General features: G+C 42.8%; 1 protein-coding gene across 2 annotated transcripts in view; it reads right to left on the bottom strand.

Moving 5' to 3' along the window:
* Positions 1-16051, bottom strand: part of nup54 (nucleoporin 54) — a 57596-nt gene extending 41545 nt beyond the window's left edge. Inside the window, exons 1-3 of one of the 2 annotated variants that reach the window (XM_080190801.1) lie at positions 15925-16051; positions 9777-9878; positions 4437-4511 (exon numbers count right to left, since the gene is read on the bottom strand). In XM_080190801.1, the coding sequence (XP_080046927.1) occupies positions 4437-4511; positions 9777-9878; positions 15925-15955 (208 nt within the window). In that variant the 5' untranslated portion in view covers positions 15956-16051. The remainder of the gene's footprint in view (positions 1-4436; positions 4512-9776; positions 9879-15924) is intronic. The other variant, XM_080190811.1, reaches the window with a different exon arrangement.
* Between the last annotated feature and the right edge of the window lie 10406 nt (positions 16052-26457).

Here is a 26457-nt window from a genome sequence, read left to right as displayed (position 1 = left end):
GTAATGGCCTCATATCTAAAAATGTCACCTGCAACATGTCCTTATATGGCACGTGTCACATTGACATATGAAAACATCCCAAGATGCTTCATAGAGGCATAGTCAGACAAACATGGATGCCAAACCAAAGAAAGAGGTACAATGATGGGTCAAATAAGTTGTTTTTAAGAAGAATCTTAGGAAGTAGAATGGAACAGGAATTTTGCAAAGAAATTCAAGACACGGTTCCTGAAGGCTGAAGGCAGGATTGCAAATATTGAACTGGAGGAGGAATGGAGTACGCAAGTAGACCAGAGTTAAGGGAACAAATAACTTGATGGAAGTGGGATGGTGCGGTGGATGCAGTAAGAGTTTACCAGGATATGGAACAGACTGGTCATGAAAGGATTTAAATGTAAAGATGAGAGTCAAAGTATTTGATGCCAATGTAGGTCAACAAGCACACATGATGATTGAGACTTGGTGCAAAATAGAACACTGAACAGCAGAATAGTTTTTCTTGTGGTAATGCATGTTAATAGAATTCAAGCCAGTTGACGTTGTGAAATAGCCAAACTTCATTCTGCCACCTACATAAGCTGTTCTCACGAACAATCACCCTGTCACTAAATAACAAATCTTTGATGTTGGAAAATTAACCAGTCATAACCTTTAGTACATCTTCACAGTTTGCAATGACTAAGATGTCTTTTAAAATAATAATCTTACTTTCAGGACCTGATCGTCAGGAACGTGCGTTTCTTTTTATTAAACTCGTACTTTGCCAAGTAACTACTGGGTCAATAAAATTAGTTTAAAAGACCCTTGATATGCCTTCATTTTCTCCCCTAACTGCAAACATGTGCTCAATTTCGTATTGCAATCTGAACAGCTCCTGGTCCAACTGCCATTTTATAGATGCAAAACAACCTTTTTGTTTGTCAACATGTTGGCTGTGTGATACATATCTAACTTAGCATTCGATTCCAAAAAGTGGTGCAGTATCAGAAGTTGCTGAAAAATAAGACTGTGATATAGCAACAACTTATACAGTGCCTTAAATGACAAATTGTCACAGGATACTTCACAAGAACATTATAAAGCAAAACTTGATATGCTACATAGAGATATTAGGGATAGATGACCAAAAGTTAGATTAAGGAGATGGACTTTAAAGGGATGTCTCAAAGGAATAAAGAGAGTCGGAGCTTTAGGGAGGAGCTTAGGGCTTTTGCAGTTGAAGGCATGACCACCAATAGTGGGACAGATAACATCAGGGGGGGTCTAGAATCAGAGAAGTGCAGATATCTTGGAGGGCGGTGGATCCGTTGGAGATTGGAGGGCTGAAGCCAAGGCAGGATTTAAATGCAAGAATGAGAATTTCTAAAAATGAGGTATTGTTTAACCAGGAGCCAATGTAGGCCAGCTCTGGAATTCCCTCACTCAACTCCTTTACAGATTAACTGTAGGTTTTAAAGACAATGGGAATTTGCTGCAAGTAAGGACAATCAAGACAGCATCAGAGCGTGGTAATTGCTTGCGAGCTGTCCCCAGCATACCCGCTAATTCCAACTTCTACTCCTATTCTATGCTCTTAAAATTGTATTTTAATTCTTTAACTATATTCTGCACCCTATCCTTTCCTTCTCCACAATGTACTCAATGGACGGTATGTTTTGTATGTATAGCTTGCAAGAAACAACACTTTTCACTGTATACCAATATATGTGACTATAATAATAAATCAATTCAATTAATAATGTTTCTTTATATTTATATATTTATGACTGAATTGATTTATTAATAAACTCATCTTCAACTGAGCATTCTTTGCTCATTACTCTTCATAAAATATTTAATGATGTTTTTCATTGCCACCTCAATTATCTTTTCAGAACAGATATCCACTTCTCGTTATCAGAGAGTCATGGAATGGTAAGAGAACAGGATGTGGCCATTCGGCCCATCATGGTTGTGCCTGCTTCTGCATGTCCAACTTAGCTAGTCTGATTCCCGCCCATTGCCTGAAAAATCTTTTCGTCAGCTGCTTATTTAATTCTGTTTTAAAAACCCTGATTGTGTCTGCCTCCACCACACATTCAGTTACTACATCCTAACTGCTTGCTGTGTAAATAAAAGCTTTCCTTCATTCATTAGCCAATCACCCAAAATCAATGTCCTTGTTTCTTGGCCCCACCGGCAATGAAAAACATTTTCTCTCTCTAGAAACCCTACATGGTTTTGAACACTTTGTCTAAATCTTTTCCCAACACTCTCTAAGAGGGGCAAGCCCAGCTTCTCCAAACTAACCACAGAACTGAAATCCTCATACCTGGAACAATTCTCACAACCCTTTCCACACCCTCCCTGAAGCCTTCACATTCTTCTTAAAATGTGGTGCCAAGAATTGGACATAATACTACAATTGAGGACATACCAGTGTTTTATAAAATTTCACCATGACTACCCTGTTGTTTTTGTACTCTGTCTCTATTTACAAAACTCAAGATCCTGTACGCCTTTTGAGTCACTTTTTCTACCTGCGCTGTCACCTTCAACAAACTGCACACATACTCCAGGGCATCCATTAGAATTGAACCCTTTATATTTTAAATATAACGTACAGCACAAAACTTCATCTGTCATGTGCCCACCCTGTACTCCAACCTGTCTTAGGTCCTCCTCACCATTCACAAAACTTGCAAATTTTGTGTTATGTGCAAGTTTTGAACCTGTGCCCTGTACACCCAAATCTAGGTTATTAATATGCATCAAGTAAAGATATGATCCCCGTACCCACTTCCCAGGGAACCCCACTGTACATCATCCTCCACACTGAAAACAACCATTCACCACTACTCTGTTTCTTGATAATCAGCCAACCATGCTGTCACTTTCCCTTTTACTCCATGGGATTCAACTATGCTGGAAGGTCTATTTTTACATTTTTATCAATTTACTTTTGGAAGTCCATCTACACAACATCACCTGCATTACTCTCATCAACCGTCTCCATTAAATAACTCAATCAAGTTCATTAAATAAATATAATTTGGCTTCAACAAATTCATGCTGGGTTTCCCTAATGACAACCTCTTAGGAAATTATGCACCTCGTAACACAGCTCACCCAGCTGGAGTACAAGGATCCAATCTGCTTCATGCTTAGAGCAGAAGCACACCTTTACTGAATATTATTGACAAAGAAGGGACTACCACATGACATTATAGCCACAAAAGAATCAATACTTTTCTGGAGCACGAGTGATGAAAGTTGACAAGTTTCATAAAGAAGTTGTATTTATATAGAATCAGACATGCCAAAGCACTTCACAGTCAATTAAATACTTTTGAAATTAGGTCACTGTTGTCATAACAATGGCTCATAAGCCTAAATTTCATATAGGCTTTTGAACTTTTAAATAAGATCAGGATTTTAAAAAGGGCCATACGAGCCAAAATTGGCTGAGAATGTTAATTCTGAGGATGTAAAACAGTGACTGCCTGAAAAGTTACACTCAGTTCTGAGAGTGAGACGCGAATGTCATATACTCTTTTTCAGACAGAGATATTTCAAAGGAAGAAGCAATACAGGCTTAACTGTCATCTCCCATGGAGATAATGGAAGGTGATCATCATTTAAGCAGGAATCATATCCTGTAAGTTATATCCCAGATCTGTTTGTGTTTTTTCCCCTTCCAGAAATACACAAGAGGGATTAAAAACCAACTGCAACCCTGGTCTCGCTGTACAAATCTGTGTGCTGTGGAGGTCAGAGCCGAAGAATATCCTAGGCACACCACAGCTTTGGCAGGCAAAAATCACACTCTCTCTCTCTTACTGCTGGAATCAAGGCAAGTCAGCAAAGCCATAATTGAAAAGGAAGCAGGACAACTCATTTCAGCAAATCCGGAAACCAGCAGCTTAAATGCTGAATTCAGGACTACTGAAATCACACATCGCAATGACAATAATATTTAATTGAGGATAAGTCAAAGACTGATTTTTTTTATTTTTCTCACATTTTACTAATTAATAAACTCACTTTCTCTTTAACTCGAGAGCCTGGTTAAGTTGGCTCCTGTTAAAACATAAATACATTTGGACTGGGAGAAAGTATTTGCAAGGGAAGGGATCCTTTTTAAATTAACCATGTCAAAATCAATCAAGGGGACCGAAAGAAGAAAGAGGATTCATCAATCCTCACCCTGGCCAACGACATTTTGCAACACCCATCTGAAATCAAAATAAATTGGCACTTATGCCAAGATAGTTCCCACACAAGAGGGTAGCAAATTGGGGGACCTCATTCAGGGACCAGCAAGTTCACTGAACTATAAGTAAGGAAGGTCAAAACAGCTTGCGATAAACATTCAACAAAAGAAAACATTGGATTTTAAAGTGCAGTATTTGATCAACAAATGATGAAACAAGTTGATGCACTAAATGCTACCATACCTGTCGACGCTCCAAAAGGAAATCCTGCTGTTTGTCCACTTGCAGTAGTGTTAGTGGTTCCAAATGGGCCAAAACCTAATAAAAATATATAACATAGCATACGAAGTGCTTAACTAGAAGGCAATAATTTTATTGTATTAACTTTTAAACTACAAGATGTTGGCAGGGCTCATGAAGGATCCCACTCAAAATATTAATCTTATCTTCTCTTCATAAGACCTCAACAGCATGTTCTGCAAGTCTAACATTCTGTCAGAAAGGAAAGGAAAAATTCAGTGGCAATACTGTTTCTTCAAAATACTTTGTATTTTCCAGAAAAAAAAATGGCAGATCTTGGAACAGCTATGACAGATGCTTTTAAACATCATTTAAGCATTCTTACCATTTTGTTTGTTCGGCCTCCTTCCCAACTTGGTAAAGGCTTAGAGTGCACCTTATTATGGCTTCACAAACAGTGGCGGGGGGGGACAGTGTCACAGAGGTTAGCACTGCTGCCTCACAGCACCAGGGACCTGGGTTTGATTCTTGGCTTGGGACACTGTGTGTGGAGTCTACAAGTTCTCCCTGTGTCTGCATGGGTTTCTTCTGGGTGCTTGTTTCCTCCACAATCCAAAAGATGCGCTGGTTAGGTGCATTGGCCATGCTAAATTCTCCCTCAGTGTGCCCGAACAGACACAGGGGATTTTCATAGGAACTTCACTGTGGTATAAATGACACCAATAAATAAACTTAAGCTTTAAATCCCAAGTTATCCTGGAAGAGTACCCCTATTGCCTTTGAATTCAGATTTTCCAGCCTGTAACATGGTTTGCTGGAGCAAACATTTCCAGTAACCCCACACCACCCTGTCACTTTCCTCTATTGGTGACGTGACAGGAACAATCCAGAAAGGATGGAGAGCAAACTCAACAGCCTTGATGCTGGTAAGAAAAAAAAAATCAGAATTCTAAAAGTCAATATTTTCCTCTTTAAAAAAAATTCTTTGAGCAAAAAGGAACATCCCACAAGCCATTGCTTTCTTCAAGTACAAAGGATGATGGAAAAGATGCAGGTTTCTTTCCAATGTGTAAACGCTGTACAGCAGACAACGTTAAAGGGGTGAGGCAGCATGGTAGCACAGTAGTAACACTGCTGCTTCACAGTGCCTAGGACCAGGGTTTGATTCCTGGCTTGGGTCACTGCCTGTGTGGAGTTTGCACATTCTCCCTGTGTCTGCATGGGTTTTGTCCAGGTGCTCCAGTTTCCTCCCACATTCTGAAAGACGTACTGGTTAGGTTCATTGATACGAACAGGCGTCGGACTGTGGTGACTAGGAGAATTTCACAATAATTTCATTGCAGTGTTAACATAACTAATAAATAAAGGATATGTAGTCCAGGGTTCGAGACATTTCAGCAGGAGAATATTTACATCCTGACTTAGCAATGCATGGCAAGTAACAGTTTAGAAATTTTGGGTGCATAAATGACATCTGAAGAACAGCAGTGGTATTCTCCCCAACGCCCTGGGCAATATTTACCTCTCAAAATGATACCTAAAAATAGGTGGTCTGGTCATAGTCTCATTGCTGTTTGTGGGAGGTGGCTGTGCAGATCAACTGGCACATTTCCGATAGTATAAAAGTACTTCATTAGCTGTGAAGTCCCCATAGTGCAGAAAAAGGCCATCAAATTTATCTCAAATCTCCAGAAGAGTATCTTGCCCAGGCACTAAGCCCTCACCCTATCCCTGTGACCCTACGCAATTACCATGGCCACTCCACCTAACTTGCACATCTTTGGAAAGGGAACCTGAGCACCCGGCTGAAATTCAGATAGACATGGGGAGAATGCACAAACTCCACACAAACAGTGACCCAAGGCCGGAATCAGACCCAGGTCCCAGGCGCCGTGAGGCAGCAGAGCTAACCATTGCTGCCCCATGCAATATAGTGCAAGTCTTTCTTCTTTTAGCATAAAAATATCAAAGAAATATTAAATTTAATTAAATGGGTAGCTTTAGTTTAAAATTGGGCTACAAATAATTTAATATACCTTCAGTAAACAGTTGGCCTTTTAGAATGTGTCATGTGCATTGGCATGCTTATTACTCCGCTCTTCTGGCTACAGTATAGAGAAATTGGATGTTTTCTGTTGAACCAGTTACATGGCTTTTTCATAAAAATCTGGCAATTTTATGGGCATATTTTCTGATGCGAAGGCACAGATTGATGGAACTCAACTTCACAACTTGCCATGGTGGGTCTTGAACACCTGAGGTCTGGGTTGTCCAATGCAATAACCAATACATTGGTGCACCCATGAACATGATTTTGCAGTAATGCAAGATTTTCTTAATCGCATTGTTCTTCTCCTTTCTGTATGTAATCTTGCGTTGAATTAAACATTCTAACTTACACTTGCTGGGACAGGTAGTCCCATTAGCTGAAGAAACACACTGTCACTTGCTTTGTTCATGTAGGTCCCAGGCCCCCTTGATAGGACAGTACACTAGATGGATTTTTAATCATTGTGGCTGCCATGCAAAAGCCAATACAGAAATCTATGGGCGGCTGAAAGCTTGATTAACTTAAAGAGCTAGCTTGTTGCTGAACACAGAATCCAAGCCCCTACATCAATTTAGTTATAACAAACTGTGATTTCATCAAAAAAAATCAATTAAATCAGCCTGGCACTAAAAGTTTGCTTGTCCATTTTGAGAATCTGCCCAAGTTCAAGGTCAGAAGATTTGCTTATTTCAAAGTTAAACACTAATTCTCTAAACTCACTAACCTCCAAAATTTGGAAACTATTTAGAACTTCAGAGTCCAGCTACCATTCTGCAGAAATTGAGAATAATTTAATCATAAACAATTTTTTTTTAATGAAAGGGACTAAATTATGACTTTTCCAAAACAATATGTCAGATGTTAAAGTATCTTAATATCTTCTAACAGCTACAACTGTCAAAATCAAATGTTGCAAGAAAAATTTTTTTGTTTTTGCATAGCTGAAAATTTGAGTTGACAACATCACTGTGAGGGAAATGGGATATCTGGAACAAGGCAAGAATCTGTGGATTTGTTCATGATCTTCCATCACTTTGTTGATGATTGAGAGTGGACTAATAGACAGTAATCCTGCTTTCATTAGATAGGACATTCCTGGGCAATTTTTCACATTGTCAGATAGATTGGTATTCGGGCTACGCTGGAACACCTTGGCTAGGATTGTGGCAAGATCTGGTACATAAGTTGTCAGTACTACTGCCAGGATGTTGTCAGAGCCATAGCCTTTGCTATTTCTTGATATACTTCTTCAGCTGTTTCTTGATATGGATGTGAATTGGATTGGCTGAAGACTGCGACCTGTTATGCTCCATACCTCAAGGGGAAGCAGATATAGATCATCCACCCTTCCCTCCTGGCTGAAAATGGTTACAAATACTTCAGCCTCATCTTCTGCACCAATGAGCTGCCCTCTGCAATCATTAAGGATAGGGAGGTTTATGAATTGCCCACTTCCATTCATGACTGGATGTGGAGGGATTGCATAGATTTGATCATCGTATGTGGGATCTCTTAACTCTGTCTTCTGAATGCTGCTTCCATTTGTTTGGCATGTATGTAGTTTTATATTGCAGCTTCACCAGATTGGCATCTCAATTTTAGGTATGCTAGATGCTGCTCCTGGCATGCTCTCCTCACTCTTAATCAAACCAGGTTTGATTCCCCAGCTTGATGCAATGGTAGAGTGAAGGATATGCCAAGCCATAAGGTTACAAATGCAGGTTGAATATAAATTGATTGCTGCTGATGGCCCATAGCGCCTCATCGATGCACAGTTTTAAACTGCTGGATCTGCCTTTCTTGGTGGTTCCCTCACCACTTGAAGGCCCAGGCTGGCAGTTACATCCTTCAGGATTCAGCTAACTCCATCAGCAGTGGAGTTACCAAGACACTCACTCAGAATATATCCTGTGCCCTTGCTACCCTCAGTGCTTCCTTCAGATGAATGTTCAATGTGGCAGAGTACTAATTAGTCAGCTATGGCAGGGCGTGATACAACTAGACCTCATGGAATCTGGAGTCAATGTCAAGGACTCCCAAGGCAACTTCCTCCCAACTGTATACCACTTTGCAACCTGGGTACAAGCCTTGGTGGGACAGGACATATCCAGGGATGGTGACTGGAACATTGTATGCAAGGTATGGTTCAGTAAGTATGACTATATCAGGCTGCAGCTTAACTAGTGAGACAGTTCTCCCAATTTAGCTATGTCGCCAGATACTGGAGAGAACGACTGGGCATGGTCAACAGGGCTAGGTTTTTCATTGTTGTTCCCGATGCTGAGGTCGATGCCAGGTTGTCCAGCCAGTTTTAATCCTTTTACTTTTCTGCAGAACAACTGGAGTGTCTTCTGAGGCCAATTCAAAGAGTAGTTAAGAGTCAAGCACATTGTGTGGGTCTGGAGCCACATAGGACAGACCAGTTAAGGATGGCAGATTTTCGTCCCTAAAGGACATCAGTAAACTAGATGGATTTTTACAGCAATCCAATAGTTTCACCAGCTGCCATAGCTGGATTTGAACCTGTACCCCAGAGCATTAGCCTAGGCCTCTGGATTACCAATCAAGTAACAAATCCTCCTCTCCTTTTATAGCTCTTATTATCTTTGTTGTCTAGTTTTGATGTTTCCCTGGACTTTCAGAATTCTTTTCACACTTATCCTCGCAGGAAGGAGTTACTGAACCCAAAGTGACTTGAAATTATTAGGTCACGCATCATCCATCTCTCCCACACACATAATGAGATCACTGAGTGTCTCATCTGCCACATCGGCTTGGTAAATTCCACCATGTTTGCAGTTTCACTGTCTAAACAAAAACTTTCATCAGAGTTTTACAGGGAAACAGAAAAGATGCCAACATTAATAGAACTCATTGCACTATAATGGTTTAATATTTAAACAGGAGTGCAGATAGTGACAGTTCCAGTTCCTCACTATCCAAACAACATAGCGGAGGCTTTGCCAGGTCAATGTTTAATGAATCAGTGCCAACAACAAAATGGAAAAAAACCAAAAGCACACTAAGAAATGTCTCAAATTATGAAGACTTCAGTCTGAAACAATCCAATAACCCCAAAAAATGGAAAAGCTGTCACAATAAAAAAAGCACTTCAAATGCACATAGTCTGTCAAATATATAATGCCAACAATTGAGCTAAAAGAAAAGTAAGGCATCAATTTGACCAAATAGGAAAGTTTTCCGATAGCAGGTGGAAAGTTCTGACAAACAATATTCTCTGTACCCACCCAACCCTTGAAAAGGCAGACCTGTAGTAAAAACATTGGCATTACCTCCAAATCCTGAGGAAGCTGTTGTGGTGGTGGTTCCGAAACCAAAACTGGGCTGTGCTGTGGTTTTGGCACAAAAAGAACCAAAAGAAAATCCAGTGGTTCCTAAAAAGAACAGATTTATCACTAAGAAAACATGGTACAGGTTTTTAAATTGTGTGTGAGGAGAGGGAGCAGGATGTGACCATGGGAGCAGGATCTGCATTGATGCTGAATCACACTTAGGAATATTTATGCTAGATAAAATATTCACTCATCAAGAACAGAATAGTGATATAAGATATTACTCTGACCCATGTGACCTAAAATTAAGTACAATGCAAACAAATGGCGCAAACATCTACTCCCAAAGTGGTAGAGTCAGACTGCCACTCAGCTCCAAGATATCTATGTCAAAATCCAGGTGATTCTCTTGCCCAACCTTCTAACTCAGGCCAAGTGAGAACAATGTAGGACATGGTGCTCTGGAGGCCTTCTGTTGAGGGCTACACATTCAGAGGTAAAGAGCCCATACCCCTTTTTTGACAGCATTAATCACCAGAAAGCAAATATGTTTAAAGGTCCAGCCACTTTCAAACGAGAAAGAGGGTAGGGTTGTAAAGTAGGTAGGTAGCACTGGAGATGGGGCGGTGGAGGGGATTGTGTGGGTGAGGATTGGGAGGGCAGTAGGAGGGCAGCTGTACGATGGGTAGTTAGCAGTTTCAGTTGTGGGTGATGCTCTGAAGAGGAGCTGGGTATTCGGAAGTGTGGCAATGGTTGATGTGGAGTGGTCAGATGATCAGTGGAGGTAGGGGAGTGTTACATGGGGTATTAGTATTAGCGTTACCCAGAAGTTAGAAATGGTTTTGATCCTTCTAACTTGTCTTGTTAATGTAGGGTAGTCTGATCCATCCAAAGTTTGCAATTTAAATCATACTTTCATATGGTTTCAATTGCAGGGCAATTGTCCAACCAAATTTTAAACTTCATGGGTAACTGCTCTGCAATTCTTAACTGGGAACCTCTAGGTGAAGGGGGTTCCTTAGCACATCTTTGGGTTGCCCCCCTTGTTAAGACTTCCCGAAGCTCAGGAGGTTACAGGCCAAGGACTTTTAGCTGAACCTTTTTTCTGTGAGGAGAAGGAAGTAAACCATATCTTTTTCAAGTTTCACACCTAATGGGCTGTAAAATCCTGGAGCTGAGTTTTGTTTTCATTTTTATTAATGCTCACTGAACACAATTTAGATTCACATCAGGAATGAACAGAAAATACTTTTGTACTGCTAAAAAAAAAACATTTTCCTGCACTATCCCCATTTCCTTTGATGTCTTTAATGTCAAGGAATCTATTGATCTCTCGTGGAAATATTCTGCATCCTTTCTTTTCCTTCTCTATGTACGGTAAGCTTTGTCTGTGTAGCACACAAGAAACAATACTTTTCACTGTATACTAATAATAAAACAAATCAAAATAATAAATCAAATCAATGACTAAGCCTCCACAGCCCTCTGGGGTACAGAATTCCACAGATTTATATCCTGAGTAAAGAAATTCCTCCTCATCTTAGTCCTCAATGTCCTCTCTCTTATTCTGAGATTGTGTACCAAGTTCTAGATCCCCCCCAGCCAGGGAAACTATCCTTCCTGCATCTACCCTGTCGAGCCCTATAAGAACGTTTAAATTAGATTACCTCGCATACTTTCAAACTCTTGAGAATACAGGCCCAATGTCCTCAAATTCTCCTCACAGGACAATCCTGCTTTCCCAGGGATTAGTCTCATAAACTTTTGTTACTCTCCCTCTGTGATAAGTATATCCTTCTTTAGGCAAGGATATCAAAACTGCAGGTATCGTCTCACCAAGGCTCTAAACAATTACAAAAAGATATTTTCACTCCTGTTCTCAAATGTTCTTGCAATAAAGACGAATATACCGTTTTCCTCCCTAATTGTTCATAGAATTCCTACAGAGCAGAAGGTGGCTATTCGGCCCGTGGAATCTGCACCGACCACAATCCCACGCAGGCCCTATTCCTGTAACCCCACATATTTACCCTGCTAATCCCCTGACACTAAAATCAATTTAGCACGGTCAATTAACCTAACCCGCACATCTTTGGACTGTGAGAAGAAACTGGAGCATCTGGAGGAACCCACGCAGACACAGGGAGAAGGTGCAAACTCCACACATTACAATGAGCTGAGGTTGGAATTGATCCCGGGTCCCTGGCGCTGTGAGGCAGCAGTGCTAACCACTGTGCCGCCCATGTTTGCTGCTCCTGCAGCTTTAAGTGATTCATGAACAAGGAGACCCAAGTCCCTTTGGTCATCAACACAATCTCTTGCCATTTAAGGAATATTTTGCAGTTCTGCTTTTCTTACCCACGTGAATAAGTTCATATTTTTCAACATTATCTTCCATCTGCCATGTTCTTGCCCTCTCATTTAGCCTGCCTAACTTCCCTTGAAGCCTCTTTGCATCCTCCTCACTTACATTCCTACCTAGTTTTGTGTCATTGGCAAACTTGGCAGTATTACATTTGGTTCCCATATCAACATCATTAATACATGTTGTGAATAGCTGGGCCCCAAGCACAGACCCTTGCAGTGACTAAATAGTCACAGCCTGCCAACCTGAGATGGCCAGTTTATTCTTCTTATGTTTTCAGTCCATCGCCAATTCTCAATCCATGCTGGCATATTGCTCCCAATCCACTGTACTCTAACTTTATTAACTCTTGTGTGGGATCTTAGCAAAGCATTCTGAAAATCCAAACACATCACATTCACTGGCTTTCCCCCTTACCTACTCTGCTCATAACATTCCCAAATACTCAGAAGACTTGTCAAACAATTTCTCTTTCAAAAATCCATGTTGACTCTGCCCAATCCTAGCATTTTCTGTGTATTCAGTTATCACATCCTTTATAGTAGATTCTAGCATTTTTCCTACTAATATCAGATGAACAAGTCTGTAATACTTGTTTTCTCTGTCCCTCATTCCTTAAATAGTAGGGTGACATTTGTACCTCAAACTTTAGGAACCATTCTGGATTCCACAGAATTTTGGAAGATGATCACCTATGCATTCATTAATTCTACAGCCAACTCTTTCAACACTCTGGGATGCGGTTGGTGACTAGTGGGGTGCCCCAGGGGTCGGTGCTGGGGCCTCAGCTATTTACCATTTATATAGATGATCTGGAGGAGGGAACCGAGTGCAGGGTGTCGAAATTTGCTGATGACACCAAGATTGGGGGAAAGGCAAATTGTGCGGAGGGTGTGGAGAGTCTGCAGAAGGATCTAGATAGGCTGGGCGAATGGGCCAGGAAATGGCAAATGGAATTTAATGTTGGCAAGTGTGAGGTGGTCCACTTTGGTAGGAAGAATGGTAGGAAGGACTATTACTTACGGGGCGAAAAACTGCAGCAGGCGACGGTGCAGAGGGACCTCGGGGTCCTTGTGCATGAGTCGCAAAAACCCAGCTTGCAGGTGCAGCAGGTGGTCAGGAAGGCGAATGGGATGCTGGCCTTCATAGCGAGGGGGATTGAATATAAAAGTAGGGAGGTCTTGCTGCAGCTGTATAGGGCGTTGGTGAGGCCGCAGCTGGAGTACTGTGTGCAGTTTTGGGCGCCGCACCTGCGCAAGGATATTTTGGCCCTGGAGGGAGTGCAGAGGAGGTTTACTAGGCTGATGCCGGAGTTGAGGGGATTGAGCTATGAGGAGAGGCTGAATAAACTAGGCTTGTACTCGTTAGAGTTCAGAAGAATGAGGGGAGATCTCATTGAGACGTATAAGATGATGAATGGGATGGATAGGATAGAGGTGGAGAGACTCTTCCCGCTCAAAAAAGACAGTAGGACTAGGGGGCACAGCCTCAAGATAAAGGGGAGGCGGTTTAGAACGGAGTTGAGGAGGAACTTCTTCACTCAAAGGGTGGTGAATCTCTGGAATTCTCTGCCCGTTGAAGTGGTGGAGGCTGCCTCGCTAAATATTTTTAAGAAGCGGGTTGATGGGTTCTTGATAAGAGAGGGGATTAAGGGTTATGGGGAGAGGGCGGGAAAGTGGAACTGAGCCACAACAGATCAGCCATGATCTTATTGAATGGCGGGGCAGGCTCGAAGGGCTAGATGGCCTACTCCTGCTCCTATTTCTTATGTTCTTATGTAGATCATCAGGTCCAACAGATGTATCAACTTTCAGTCTCATTAATTTCTATGAAATTACATTTTTACTAATGCTAATTTCTTTCAGTTCTTCATTCTTACTCATCCCTTGGTTCTATAGTATTTTGGGTGGTTTTCTCCAAACAGTAGGATATACCACAAAGAATAACGGACCCAGTATACTGAGGCCTGCAAAACCCCACTGAAAAATTATCTTCCAATTAACAAAACATCCATCAACCATGAACCTTTGCTTCTTGAATCAATTTTGTATCCAACTCAATACTTATTGTTCAAGTCCCTGGACTTTTACTTTTCTGGCTAGTCTGCTATGTGGAACATTGTCCAAGGCCTTGGTGAAATCCATATAGACATTAAAATGTATTACCCTCATCAACTCTCCTTGTTATGACACAACCTTCTTAATAAATCCATGCCAACCGTCCTTGCAAAAGGGGCATACTGTCTCAATTTTTCCAATAATTTCTCCTCTCCATCTTCCCAAAGTTAGGTCTGCAATTATTCAGTCATTCCTCCTTTTACAAACAAATCACAATGTTAGTGTCCCAGTTTTTCAGCTCCATGCCAATAGCCAGAAGGGATTTGAAAATTTATGTTCCAAGCTTCACTACCTCTTTAGCTTAGTGGCCTAAATGCATCTTAACCAAAGTAATTTATCTATTTTCAAAGATGCTAAGCACTTTATTATTTCTTCGCACACTACCTTTCTCCCCAAATGTCTGTATCAATCTCTGCTTTAGTGATTACATTACTTTTCACTGTCTGTTATACATACATCAAAAATCAAAACAAAATAAAACATTATTCATTAAGAACAATGTATGTGTCTTCAGCCTCACACAGCTTACATTTTTGGTATATAATAGGCCCTATTCTTTCTTTATAAGAACATAAGAAATAGGAGCAGGAGTAGGCCATCCAGCCCTTCGAGCCTGCCCCGCCATTCAACAAGATCATGGCTGATCTGTCGCTGCTCAGTTCCACTTTCCCGCCCTCTCCCCATAACCTTTAATCCCCTCTCCTATCAAAAAACCCATCAACCCGCGTCTTAAAAATATTTAGCGAGGCAGCCTCCACCACTTCAACGGGCAGAGAATTCCAGAGATTCACCACCCTTTGAGTGAAGAAGTTCCTCCTCAACTCCGTTCTAAACCGCCCCCCTTTTATCTTGAGGCTGTGCCCCCTAGTCCTACTGTTTTATCTTCGTTCTCCCGTATTTATTTGTAAAAAGCAACTTTAGGCTTTCCTTTCAATATTTTCATGCCCTCTGTTTACATTTCTAATTTTTATAATTGCATCCATGCACTTTGTATACTCTGCAATATTGAGCTACCTTGCATAACCGCTAGAGTTTCTTGAGCCTTGATCCCATGGTAGTTTAGTGGGAAAAATAGCACAGCTGTTAGTTACTGAATGTGTAACTCGGAAGCCTATTCGGCTGGAATTCAAATTCCACCATGACAACTGTGCAAAAAACATTACCTATTTTAATTCCTAAATGGCCTACCACTAACGTCAAGATTTTGGCCCTCTTGTTCTAGATCCATCTCAACCCCCAGCATACGCACCAGATGAAACTATTTTATTGAATCATTTTGATTAGATCGGCCTTCCATATTCTAAACTCCAAAGGACACAACCCACATTTATTCAGCCTGTCCTCATAATTCCACCCTCAATCTGGTGAAATTGCTCTGCACCCCTTTACGCCCTAGTGGAGAGGCTGGGACTGAAGATTGTGCTCCGGGGTGGGGGATACTGCCGAGGCGCTGCCTTTCCATGCTGGCCATGTGCAGTTTGTTTGCGCCTCCCTGGTTACACTGCAGCCCCCTGAGGGGCCCACTGTCCACCCCGTTCCGGGCCACATTCCAAATCCCACCGCTCCGGCAGTCAGGACAGCCGGCCGGAGGTTAATATTACATTTGCAATCCCTTAACTAATTTATTTATTTCCTCTTGGCGTCCCCCTCCTGCCCTTGGACTCACCTGAGCTCCCACCGCCCAGACTGAACGCCATATTTCAGCGCGCCGCTCCGTCACTACATTCTGCTCCGGGTGGAGTGAAAGCAGCAGCATGAGAACGTTCCGCCCGTCTCCTTGCACCCGGAGGTTTTAGCCAGCTCACCAGCATTGTGCGCTCATTGCATCTGACCAGGTTCTACAGCGGAGCGGGAATTACAGCCAGCGAAAGCCTGTCATTCACATAGTCACCTCTTCCTTGTGTCTGCAATGTTACTCACACGTAGGAGTGGGAAATGCTGTCACAAAGAAGCAGGGCATGAGACGTTTATATATATCACATCCAGAGGAAAGACCACTTCACGGGAAATGCGATTAAACACTTGAGTTCGACAGGACGAGCAACTATTTTAAAGCTGTAAAATATGTCAGACTTGCTGCTTCCGATTCTTGGAATTAGTGGTTGTACTTACTCGAAAACTCATTATTTCAGATCAATGTGGGATTTTATGATATTCAACACACACTGTCTCTTGGAAAAAAGGACAGCCAATGCACTTATTCGCATAATACTGAAATTATGACAGAGCACTAAATAATTTGAATCTGTTAAATTCATGTTGTTTTAAGAATGCAGTTTGACGACTGGACATCCTTTTAGAATTGCTCAAAGTTGTCGCCAGTACCAGCCTTGCTCAACATCCATAACACATTTTTTGTTTGAATGTGATTTTTAAGGGAAGCGTACATTTAAAATGATCAGATGTTCTATTCAATATTATTAGAATTGTCAAAAAGAGTGGCGGGTAAAATTAAAACTCTGTATCCTTTTTCGTTTTAGGGCCATATCTGGTGTCCTCTCCCTAAGACATGTTTGGTGGCAGGGACACATTTAATCACAGGAGGGTGGTCCACCCCAATTATGTCCATGGCAGGAAGGCCCATTGATGGCTATTAACCCCCACTGAAGGGCCTCATACTGCCATCATAGATATTAGCTCAGCAGTGGTCAGGGGCTCATTCAGCAGGAATACAGTTAACTAATCCTGTTAGGGTTTGCTAGCAGATTCAGGGGGCTCTCGTGTTCAAAGGCACTCCATGCACTGGGAAGGGGGGTGAGTGTGGTGTGAAAGTTCTCCCCAGCTTCTCTCCTTTGCTGCCAACCAACCCTCCCCTACCCCTTGCTGCCAACCCACCCCATCCCCTACCCTTTCTCCTTGCTGTCAACCCCTCTGCCTGCCTCCCCTGCTGCCAAACCCCCTCCCTGCCCTCCTCCCTTGCTGCCAACACCCCCTCCCTGCCCTCCTCCCTGCCCTCCTCTCTTGCTACCAACCCTCCCCCCGACAACCTGCACTCACCTATGCCTCTTCTTGATCTGATGCATCGTGTGGAATAACACTGGCAGCAGCCACTGCCCCCGTTATGGCACTGCTAAGTACAAAGCAGCTGCTGGTAGTCAGCAGCTGTTGTGTGTGCTATACTCCTGCCCCAACCTTCTTGATTCCTGTTTGACTGGTAAGTGCCTGAGTGGCATAAAATGCAGCATACCTTCTCAAAAAGAGGTGACACAGGGCTTTCATCGGTTCTCCTTCTGGTAGCTGAGACTCTTGTTGCCTCTACAATGTTCCTCCCAAATCACAAATCTTCAAGTACAAGTTTATTTGAATTGTTCATTTGGCTTTATGGTAATACTTTAGCCTTTAAATCAGAAAACTATGGATGCAAGACCTATTTGACCAATTTTGTACCTAAGTTACCATTGCGCCTTTAACTGCTACCTGGCACTTTATCAAATGCTTCTTGAAAGTTGTATATAAAATCTATTGCTACTTCACCAAATGACTCAATCAGCCTTATCAGCTATTTTTAACAAATAAGAACATAAGAAATAGGAGCAGGAGTAGGCCATCTAGCCCTTCGAGCCTGCCCCGCCATTCAATAAGATCATGGCTGATCTGTCGTGGCTCAGTTCCACATTCCCACCCTCTCCCCATAACCCTTAATCCCCTCGCTTATCAAAAACCCATCAACCCGCGTCTTAAAAATATTTAGCGAGGCAGCCTCCACCACCTCAACGGGCAGAGAATTCCAGAGATTCATCACCCTTTGAGTGAAGAAGTTCCTCCTCAACTCCGTTCTAAACCGCCCCCCCTTTATCTTGAGGCTGTGCCCCCTAGTCCTACTGTCCTTTCTGAGTGGGAAGAGTCTCTCCACCTCTATCCTATCCATCCCATTCATCATCTTATATATCTCAATGAGATCTCCCCTCATTCTTCTAAACTCTAACGAGTACAAGCCTAGTTTATTCAGCCTCTCCTTATAGCTCAACCCCCTCAACTCCGGTATCAGCCTAGTAAACCTCCTCTGCACTCCCTCCAGGGCCAAAATATCCTTGCGCAGATGCGGCGCCCAAAACTGCACACAGTACTCCAGCTGCGGCCTCACCAATGCCCTATACAGCCGCAGCAAGACCTCCCTACTTTTATATTCAATCCCCCTTGCTATGAAGGCCAGCATCCCATTCGCCTTCCTGACCACCTGCTGCACCTGCAGGCTGGGTTTTTGCGACTCATGCACAAGGACCCCGAGGTCCCTCTGCACCGTCGCCTGCTGCAGTTTTTCGCCACATAAGTAATAGTCCTTCCTACCATTCTTCCTACCAAAGTGGACCACCTCACACTTGCCAACATTAAATTCCATTTGCCATTTCCTGGCCCATTCGCCCAGCCTATCTAGATCCTTCTGCAGACTCTCCACACCCTCCGCGCAATTTGCCGTTCCACCAATCTTGGTGTCATCAGCAAATTTCGACACCATACACTCGGCTCCCTCCTCCAGATCATCTATATAAATGGTAAATAGCTGAGGCCCCAGCACCGACCCCTGGGGCACTCCACTAGTCACCATCCGCCAATCCGAATAGCACCCATTAACCCCCACTCTCTGCTTCCTATTTGACAACCAATCCTCTATCCATGCTAACACCCTACCCCCAACTCCATGTCCCCTTACCTTCTGCAATAACCTCTTGTGAGGTACCTTGTCAAACGCCTTCTGAAAATCAAGAAAGACCACATCCACCGGCTCTCCTCTATCCACCACTCTAGACACATCCTCATAGAACTCCAATAAATTTGTCAGACACGACTTCCCCTTAACGAAACCGTGCTGCGTCTGCTCTATCAAGCAATTCCCCTCAAGATGCCTCGCTATTTCCTCCTTGATGACGGACTCTAACATTTTACCTACAACAGACGTTAAACTAACCGGCCTATAATTCCCTGCCTTTTGCCTGGCACCCTTCTTAAACAACGGTGTAACATTAGCCGCTTTCCAATCTTCCGGCACTTCCTCGGAATCCAGCGACGTCTGGAAAATAATCACCAAGGCATCCACTATCACCTCCGCCATTTCTTTCAGAACCCTCGGATGCATTCCATCCAGTCCTGGGGACTTGTCCACAATCAGTCCCTCCAGTCTGTCGAGCACTGCCTCTCTAGTAACAGTAATGTCATTGAGACCCTCCAGTCCTAGCACATGCAAGCAGATTGATTCTTATTCACCAATATTTATCCAAGTAAGAATTAATCTTGTTCTTGACAATGGTCTCCAGTAGTTGTTCCACCACGGATATTGGACTGATTGCCCTAACAACATCCTGGACAGTAGTACTGACTTATGCTGCAGAACAAGCCAAGCCTTGAGCCAAGCTGTTCTAGTACAGCTGCAACACTGGTATCTACCAAACAAAGTATAAAATTGCCTAGATATGCCCTGCTCACATAAAGCAGGACAAATCCAATTTGACCACTTAACCACCACCTCAGTCTACTCTCAATCATCAGCAAAATTAATGGGAGGTATTGTCAACAGTGCTATCAAGCAGCACTTACTCACCAATAACCTGCTCACCAATGCTCAGTTTAAGTTCCTCCAGGGTCACGCATCTCCAGACTTCATTACAACCTTAATCCAAACAAAAGATGAAACGGCTGAACTCCAGAGATGAAGTGAGAGTGACTGCCCTTAACATCAAGACTTAAGTTTATTTATTAGTGTCACAAGTAGGCTTACATTAACACTGCAATGAAGTTACTGTGAAAATGATCGAGTCACCTCACTCCAGTGCCTGTTCGGGTACACTGAGGGAGAATTTAGCCTGGCCAATGCACCTAACCAACAGGTCTTTCAGACTTTGGGAGGAAACCGGACCACCCGGAGGAAATCCATACAGACATGGGGAGAACGTACAGACTTCGCATAGACAGTGACCCAAGCTAGGAATCGAACCCAGGTCCCTGGCACTGTGAGGCAGCAGTGCTAACCCCTGTGCCACCCATTTTCAATCGAGTGTAACATCAAGGCGCCAGAGGGAATCAAGGAGAAAGCTGAGTGAAGGCCGGGATGAAATAAGTCTGTGTCATCACACTAATGCCATCGTCTTCATTGTAATATTGATTACAGCAAGTTACCCATAGGATGGAGATAATTCACAGAACAGGCAGGGAACTGTTCAACCAGAGTCACCTTCAATCTAAATCCAAAACCATTCCAATCATTGTGCTCCAGTGTTTAGGTGATGTTTGTGTTCGTTCACTCAGAAACCGAGCTCCAGATCACTGTTCACTCCTTCTCCAAAAGGCTACTAAACAACAGAAAAGACCCTGGAAAATGTAGATAATTTTCCACATCCTGGGAGCCTTATTTCAACAAAAACAGATGTAGCTGATGAAAGTTACCATTATTTCCAGTGTGCCAGCTCAGCCGGTGGCTGAATGAGGAAGGGAGAAGTTGAGGACTGGGATATCAAACCTGAGAAAAAGATCATAGTTTACTGGACAGAGGTGATCTGACTTCTATATGCTGAGGAGGCTTGGATACTTACAACAGGCACTTCAAGGCATTGGAGAAGCATCACCAGCAGCATCTTCACAAGATCCTCCAAATCCAATGACAAGAAAAGTGGTCCAACAACAACATCCTCTGCTGTGCCACCTTGTCCAGCATTGAGGTCTTAATTACTCAAACCAACTCCACTGGTCAGACATGTAGGCTATTTGCCTGACATCAGATTTCTGAAGCAATTGCTCGACAAAAAACAAAGAAAATTACAGCACAGGAACAGGCCCTTCGGTCCTGCAAGCCCACACTAACCATGCTGCCTGACTGAACTAAAAGCTGCTACCCTTCTGGGTACCATATCCGTCTATTCCCATCTTATTCATGTATTTGCCCAAATGCCCCTTAAAACTCATTATCGTATCTGCTTCCATTACCTCTCACGGCAGTGGGTTCCAGGCACCTACCACCCTCTGTGTAAAAAACTTGCCTCGTACATCTCCTTTAAACCTTGCCCCTCGCACCTTAAACCTATGCCCTCTAGTAATTGTCTCTTCCATCCTGGGAACAAGCTTCTGACTATCCACTCTGTCCATCCCCTCATAATCTTGTAGACTTCTATCAGGTCACCCCTCAACCTCCCTCATTCCAGTGAGAACAAACAAGTTTCTCCAATCTCTCCGCATAGCTAATGCCCTCCATACCAGGCAACATCCTGGTAAATCTTTCCTGTACCCTTTCCAAAGCTTCCACATTCTTCTGGTAGTGTGGTGACACTATATTCTAAGTGCGCCCTAACTAAAGATCTATAAAGCTGCAACGTGACTGGCCAATTTTTAAACTCAACGCCCCAGCCAATGAAGGCAAGCATGCTCTATATCTTCTCTATCTGCGCTGACATTTTCAGTGACCTGTGTACCTGTACACCTAGATTCCTCTGCCTATCAATACTCTTAAGGGTTGTGCCATTTATTACATATTTCCTATCTTTATTAGACCTTCCAAAATGCATTACCTCATATTTGTCTGGATTAAACTCCATCTGCCATCTCTCTGCCCAAGCCTCCAACCATTCTATATCCTGCTGTATCCTCTGATGCTCCTCATCGTTATCCGCAAATGTCATCAGCAAACTTAATAATCAAGCCAGTTACATTTTCCTCCAAATCATCTATACGTATTACAAACAGCAAAGGTCCCAGCACTGATCCCTGAGGAACGCCACTTGTCACAACCCTCGATTCAGAGACATACCCTTCTACTGCTACCCTTTGTCTTCTTTGACTGAGCCAGTTCTGTATCCACCTTGCTAGCTCACTTCTGATCCCATGCAACGTCACCTTCTGCACCCGTCTACCATGAGGGACCTTATCAAAGGCCTTACTGAAGTCCACTGTCCTATCCTCATCAATCATCTTCATCACTTCCTCAAAAAACTCAATCAAGTTAGAAACATGACCTCATCTTCACACAATCATGTGCCTCTCGCTAATACATCCACTTATTTCCAAGTGGGAGTAAATCCTGTTTTGAAGAATCCTCTCCAATAATTTCCCTACCACTGACATAAGGCTCACCAGCCTGTAATTACCTGGATTATTCTTGCTACTCTTCTTCAACAGAGGAACAACATTGGCTATTCTCCAATCCTCTGGGACCTCTCCCTCACCTGATGAAGGGCAGCGCTGGGAAAGCGAATGGCTTGTGCTGTCAAATGAACCTGTTGGACTTTAAACTCGTGTTGCGAGATTTCTTACTGTCTGTACCTCCCCTGTAGCCAGTGAGGATACAAAGATTTCTCTTAAGGCTCAGCAATTTCCTCCCTTGCCTCTCAGTATTTTGTTAATATCTACTCAGAACTCAGCTGTGACTGGCGACTCCGAGGAAGGCAGTAGAAAAACTTTAGGGATGTCCTCAAAGCATTCCGGAAGAGGTCAAACATCCCAATCCACTCCTGGGAAACAAAAATAGAAAAAAACTGGAAAATCTCAGGAGGTCTGACAGCATCTGTGTAGAGAGAATAGAGCCTGATTGGAGTTTGGTTGAGGGTCAGTCTGACTCCAAAGACCGTATTCTCTCTCCACAGTTGTTGTCATGAGACAGTTGGAGGTGGTGAAAAGCACTGTGGAAAAATGCCGGGTTTTTTCTTTTACAGTGAAAAAGAATGTACAGGCACTGGTTTGGAACAGGGATGAATGAATGAAAGCAGCATTATCCCCATTGATTTTCTTACGACAATGGGGCTTTCCCTATAAACAGGAAACTAAACGAATGAAATCTGGATTTTAGCCCGTAGGGGATCTGCAATCGGCTTCAAACAAATATTTTCAGATTTGTTTGAATCTGATTAAATGAAAAATCATTTCCTTCACAGATAAACAAATCCATTTATTCACATTGTTTCCTTCTCTTAAGCTCACTGAAAAGTGTATATAAATGTGAAAATATTTGTTTAAAGTCGATTGCAGATCCCCTACGGGCTGAAATCCAGATTTATAAACTATAGTTCCCCGTGTAATGTTACCGCAGTTTGTAAAGATGTTATGGAATCTCTGTCCACAAACAGATCACGCAGTTATGGCTGGAATCAATCCTGTGATACCGCAGATGCTGCTCGGTTCGTTCATGCTCGACTCTCGTGAATAATAAATAATAAATAACTACATGCAGAACTTTCCCAGACGGTCTGCTCTCCTGTTCACTGACCACCAACCTGCCTTCACACTGATCAGGTGACACAGCCCAGTGTCGCCAATAAATAGTTGAAAATTGCCCATGCACACGTGCACAGACCTGAGAACCTAGAGCTGACGGGCTGGCACCATGAGAGCTCAGCTGAACCAGGCGCTTGCGATCACAGGGATACTTTTATTAGTCTGCAGCATTACGGTAAGGAACTTGTTCATTAAACATTAATACCATGAAGAATTGAAGGTTTTATGGCAAAATGATTCATTTTAATTGTCGCCCAGCTAGAAGGGGAATCCAGCTCAAAATGGTCAAATCCCAAGAATACTGGAGTTCCACGTTAAGGTGTGCCAAGATCAGATCAGACAAGGTTTACTGCTAGCTTTCATTCCCAAATTTTCTCCCTTTTGGTTTCCCACCTTATAACAATTTAGAAATACCTAATGAATACAATGCACAGTACATAGCAGGAAAACGAGATGTGGCTCATCGAGGTTACATTTGGTCTGATTTGAAAATTCCACATGGGTCCCAGCAAGTTCTGCTTGCAGTTGAGTGTTGCTGGCCCGCTAAAAATGGTGCAAATTGATGTTTTTAAGGTGTTAAGAATTCATTCACATTCTTGCAAAGTCCCATATATACAGATCGCAAAAATACAAGTAACTTAGAATGTTTTGCATTAGTAAGATACGCTCAGGAAGCCACTCTCCATCTAATCTTCTCGATACCAAACACGTTTTGCATTTAAGTGAAGTCCAAAGAATACAATGCCGCTTTAACAGCAGAATTTGAGGGGAAACCTTCAGTTTCAAGCACGTAGGACATACTTTCCCGATTGCACGCAAAGTGAAACTCTATCCAGAGACATTTAAATGAAAGAATCATAGAATCCCTACAGTGCAGAGAGAAGGCCATTTGACTCATCAAGCCTGCACCCACATCGATTTCACCCAGGCCCTATCCCCAGAACCCCATGTATTTACCCTTCTAATCTGACACTAAGCATGCCCTATCCACCTAACCCACACATCTTTAGACTGTGAGAGGAAACCAAAGCAGACACAGGAACAACATGCAAACTCCAAACAGACAGTGACCCAAGCTGGGGATCGAACCCTAGACCCTGGCACTTTGAGACAGCAATGCTAATCACAATGCTACTGTGGGGTGGAGCATTGCAGGGACATAGGAAGGGAAAAATCCATGGCGATTTGAAAGCCATGATAAAAATTTTTAATGGGGGGAGGTAGGATCTTTATAGTTGTTCAGTAGCATCTTTATAGCTGTCTTCATTATAAGTGTTAAAAGTAAACAAGTGCACTTTAAATCCCTGCTTTGGTTGCATCTTGAAATGTTCACTTTAGTGGACAGGAGGGGCATGTGTTGAAATATAAATTTGGCATCCGATTTATTTTTTATTTCATGAAACTGCTCTGTTTGTACCGTGGGTCAACTTTTATTGAAGCAGTAGTTTGTCGGTGCTTGTATGGTTTCAAGGACGATGTGATAAAAGCAGAAAATGCTGTTAATTCCACAATAGGTCTGGTAAGGTCTGAAACGTTAATGCTTTCTCTCCCCACAGATGCTATCAGCCTGCTTGAGTAGTTCCACAATTTTTATTTCATATATCCTGCTTCTACGGTATTTTGCTTTTTAAAAATATTATGTCTGCTCTCCCATTTTGAAGTTAGGAATTCTACACATGGAGAGCTGTTAGCTTTTTAGTTAATGGGGTAAGGAAGGAACTGTAAGTTAAGAAGTGATGATTAAGTGTGACTTGGTATAGGATACTATACAGACCAAATTTTGGATAAGCTGGTTTAAAGGATATGAACACATCAAAATAGTTGGGTGAGAAGATGGCAAAGACATGGATAAATGTCACAGCAGCTGGTTGGGCTGGATGACATGGCGGCACAGCGGCCACCACAGCTCCCTCAGCATCAAGGACCTGGGTTCAATTCTGGCCTTGAGTGACTGTGTGGAGTTTGCATGTTCTCCCTATGTCACTGTGTGAACTCCAGTTCCATCCCACAGTCCAAAGACGTGCAGGTTAATTGGATTGGCTATGCTAAATTGCCCCTTAGAGTCCCAAAATGTATAGATTTGGGTGATGAGCAGGATAAATATGTAGGGCTATGGGATAGGACTTCTAATGTATAAAAACAGAAGGGAAATGCGACAAAAATAGACATGAGGAAATTGAACAGAACCCAAAGCTTGATGGAAGAGGTAGACTTTAAGGCAAGGTCAAAAAGGTGGAAAGGTTGAGGGATAAAATGCCAGAGCATTGATCATAAAATTAAAACATTTGCCAACCAGGATTGCAAAATCTGATAAAGGGCCATAATCTGTTGGCTAGTTTCCAGTAACCGATGTGCAGAGTATTTCTTAAATGGTAAGACAGTAGAAAATACAGATGTATGAAAGGTATCCTTCCATAAGAAACATAAGAAATAGGAGCAGGAGTAGGCCATCTAGCCCTTCGAGCCTGCCCCGCCATTCAATAAGATCATGGCTGATCTGTCGTGGCTCAGTTCCACTTTCCCGCCCTCTCCCCATAACCCTTAATCCCCTCTCTCATCAAAAACCCATCAACCTGCGTCTTAAAAATATTTAGCGAGGCAGCCTCCACCATTTCAACGGGCAGAGAATTCCAGAGATTCACCACCCTTTGAGTGAAGAAGTTCCTCCTCAACTCCATTCTAAACCGCCCCCCTTTTATCTTGAGGCTGTGCCCCCTAGTCCTACTGTCTTTTTTGAGCGGGAAGAGTCTCTCCACCTCTATCCTATCCATCCCATTCATCATCTTATACGTCTCAATCAGATCTCCCCTCATTCTTCTAAACTCTAACGAGTACAAGCCCAGTTTATTCAGCCTCTCCTCATAGCTCAACCCCCTCAACTCCGGTATCAGCCTAGTAAACCTCCTCTGCACTCCCTCCAAGGCCAAAATATCTTTGTGCAGGTGCGGCGCCCAAAACTGCACACAGTACTCCAGCTGCGGCCTCACCAATGCCCTATACAGCCGCA

Source organism: Carcharhinus amblyrhynchos, chromosome 1, assembly GCF_965287045.1.
Source record: "Carcharhinus amblyrhynchos chromosome 1, sCarAmb.v2.hapA, whole genome shotgun sequence".
Lineage (NCBI taxonomy): Eukaryota > Metazoa > Chordata > Chondrichthyes > Carcharhiniformes > Carcharhinidae > Carcharhinus > Carcharhinus amblyrhynchos.
The sequence above is the reverse complement of the archived record's forward strand: the minus strand, read 5'-3'. Positions and strand labels throughout refer to the sequence as shown.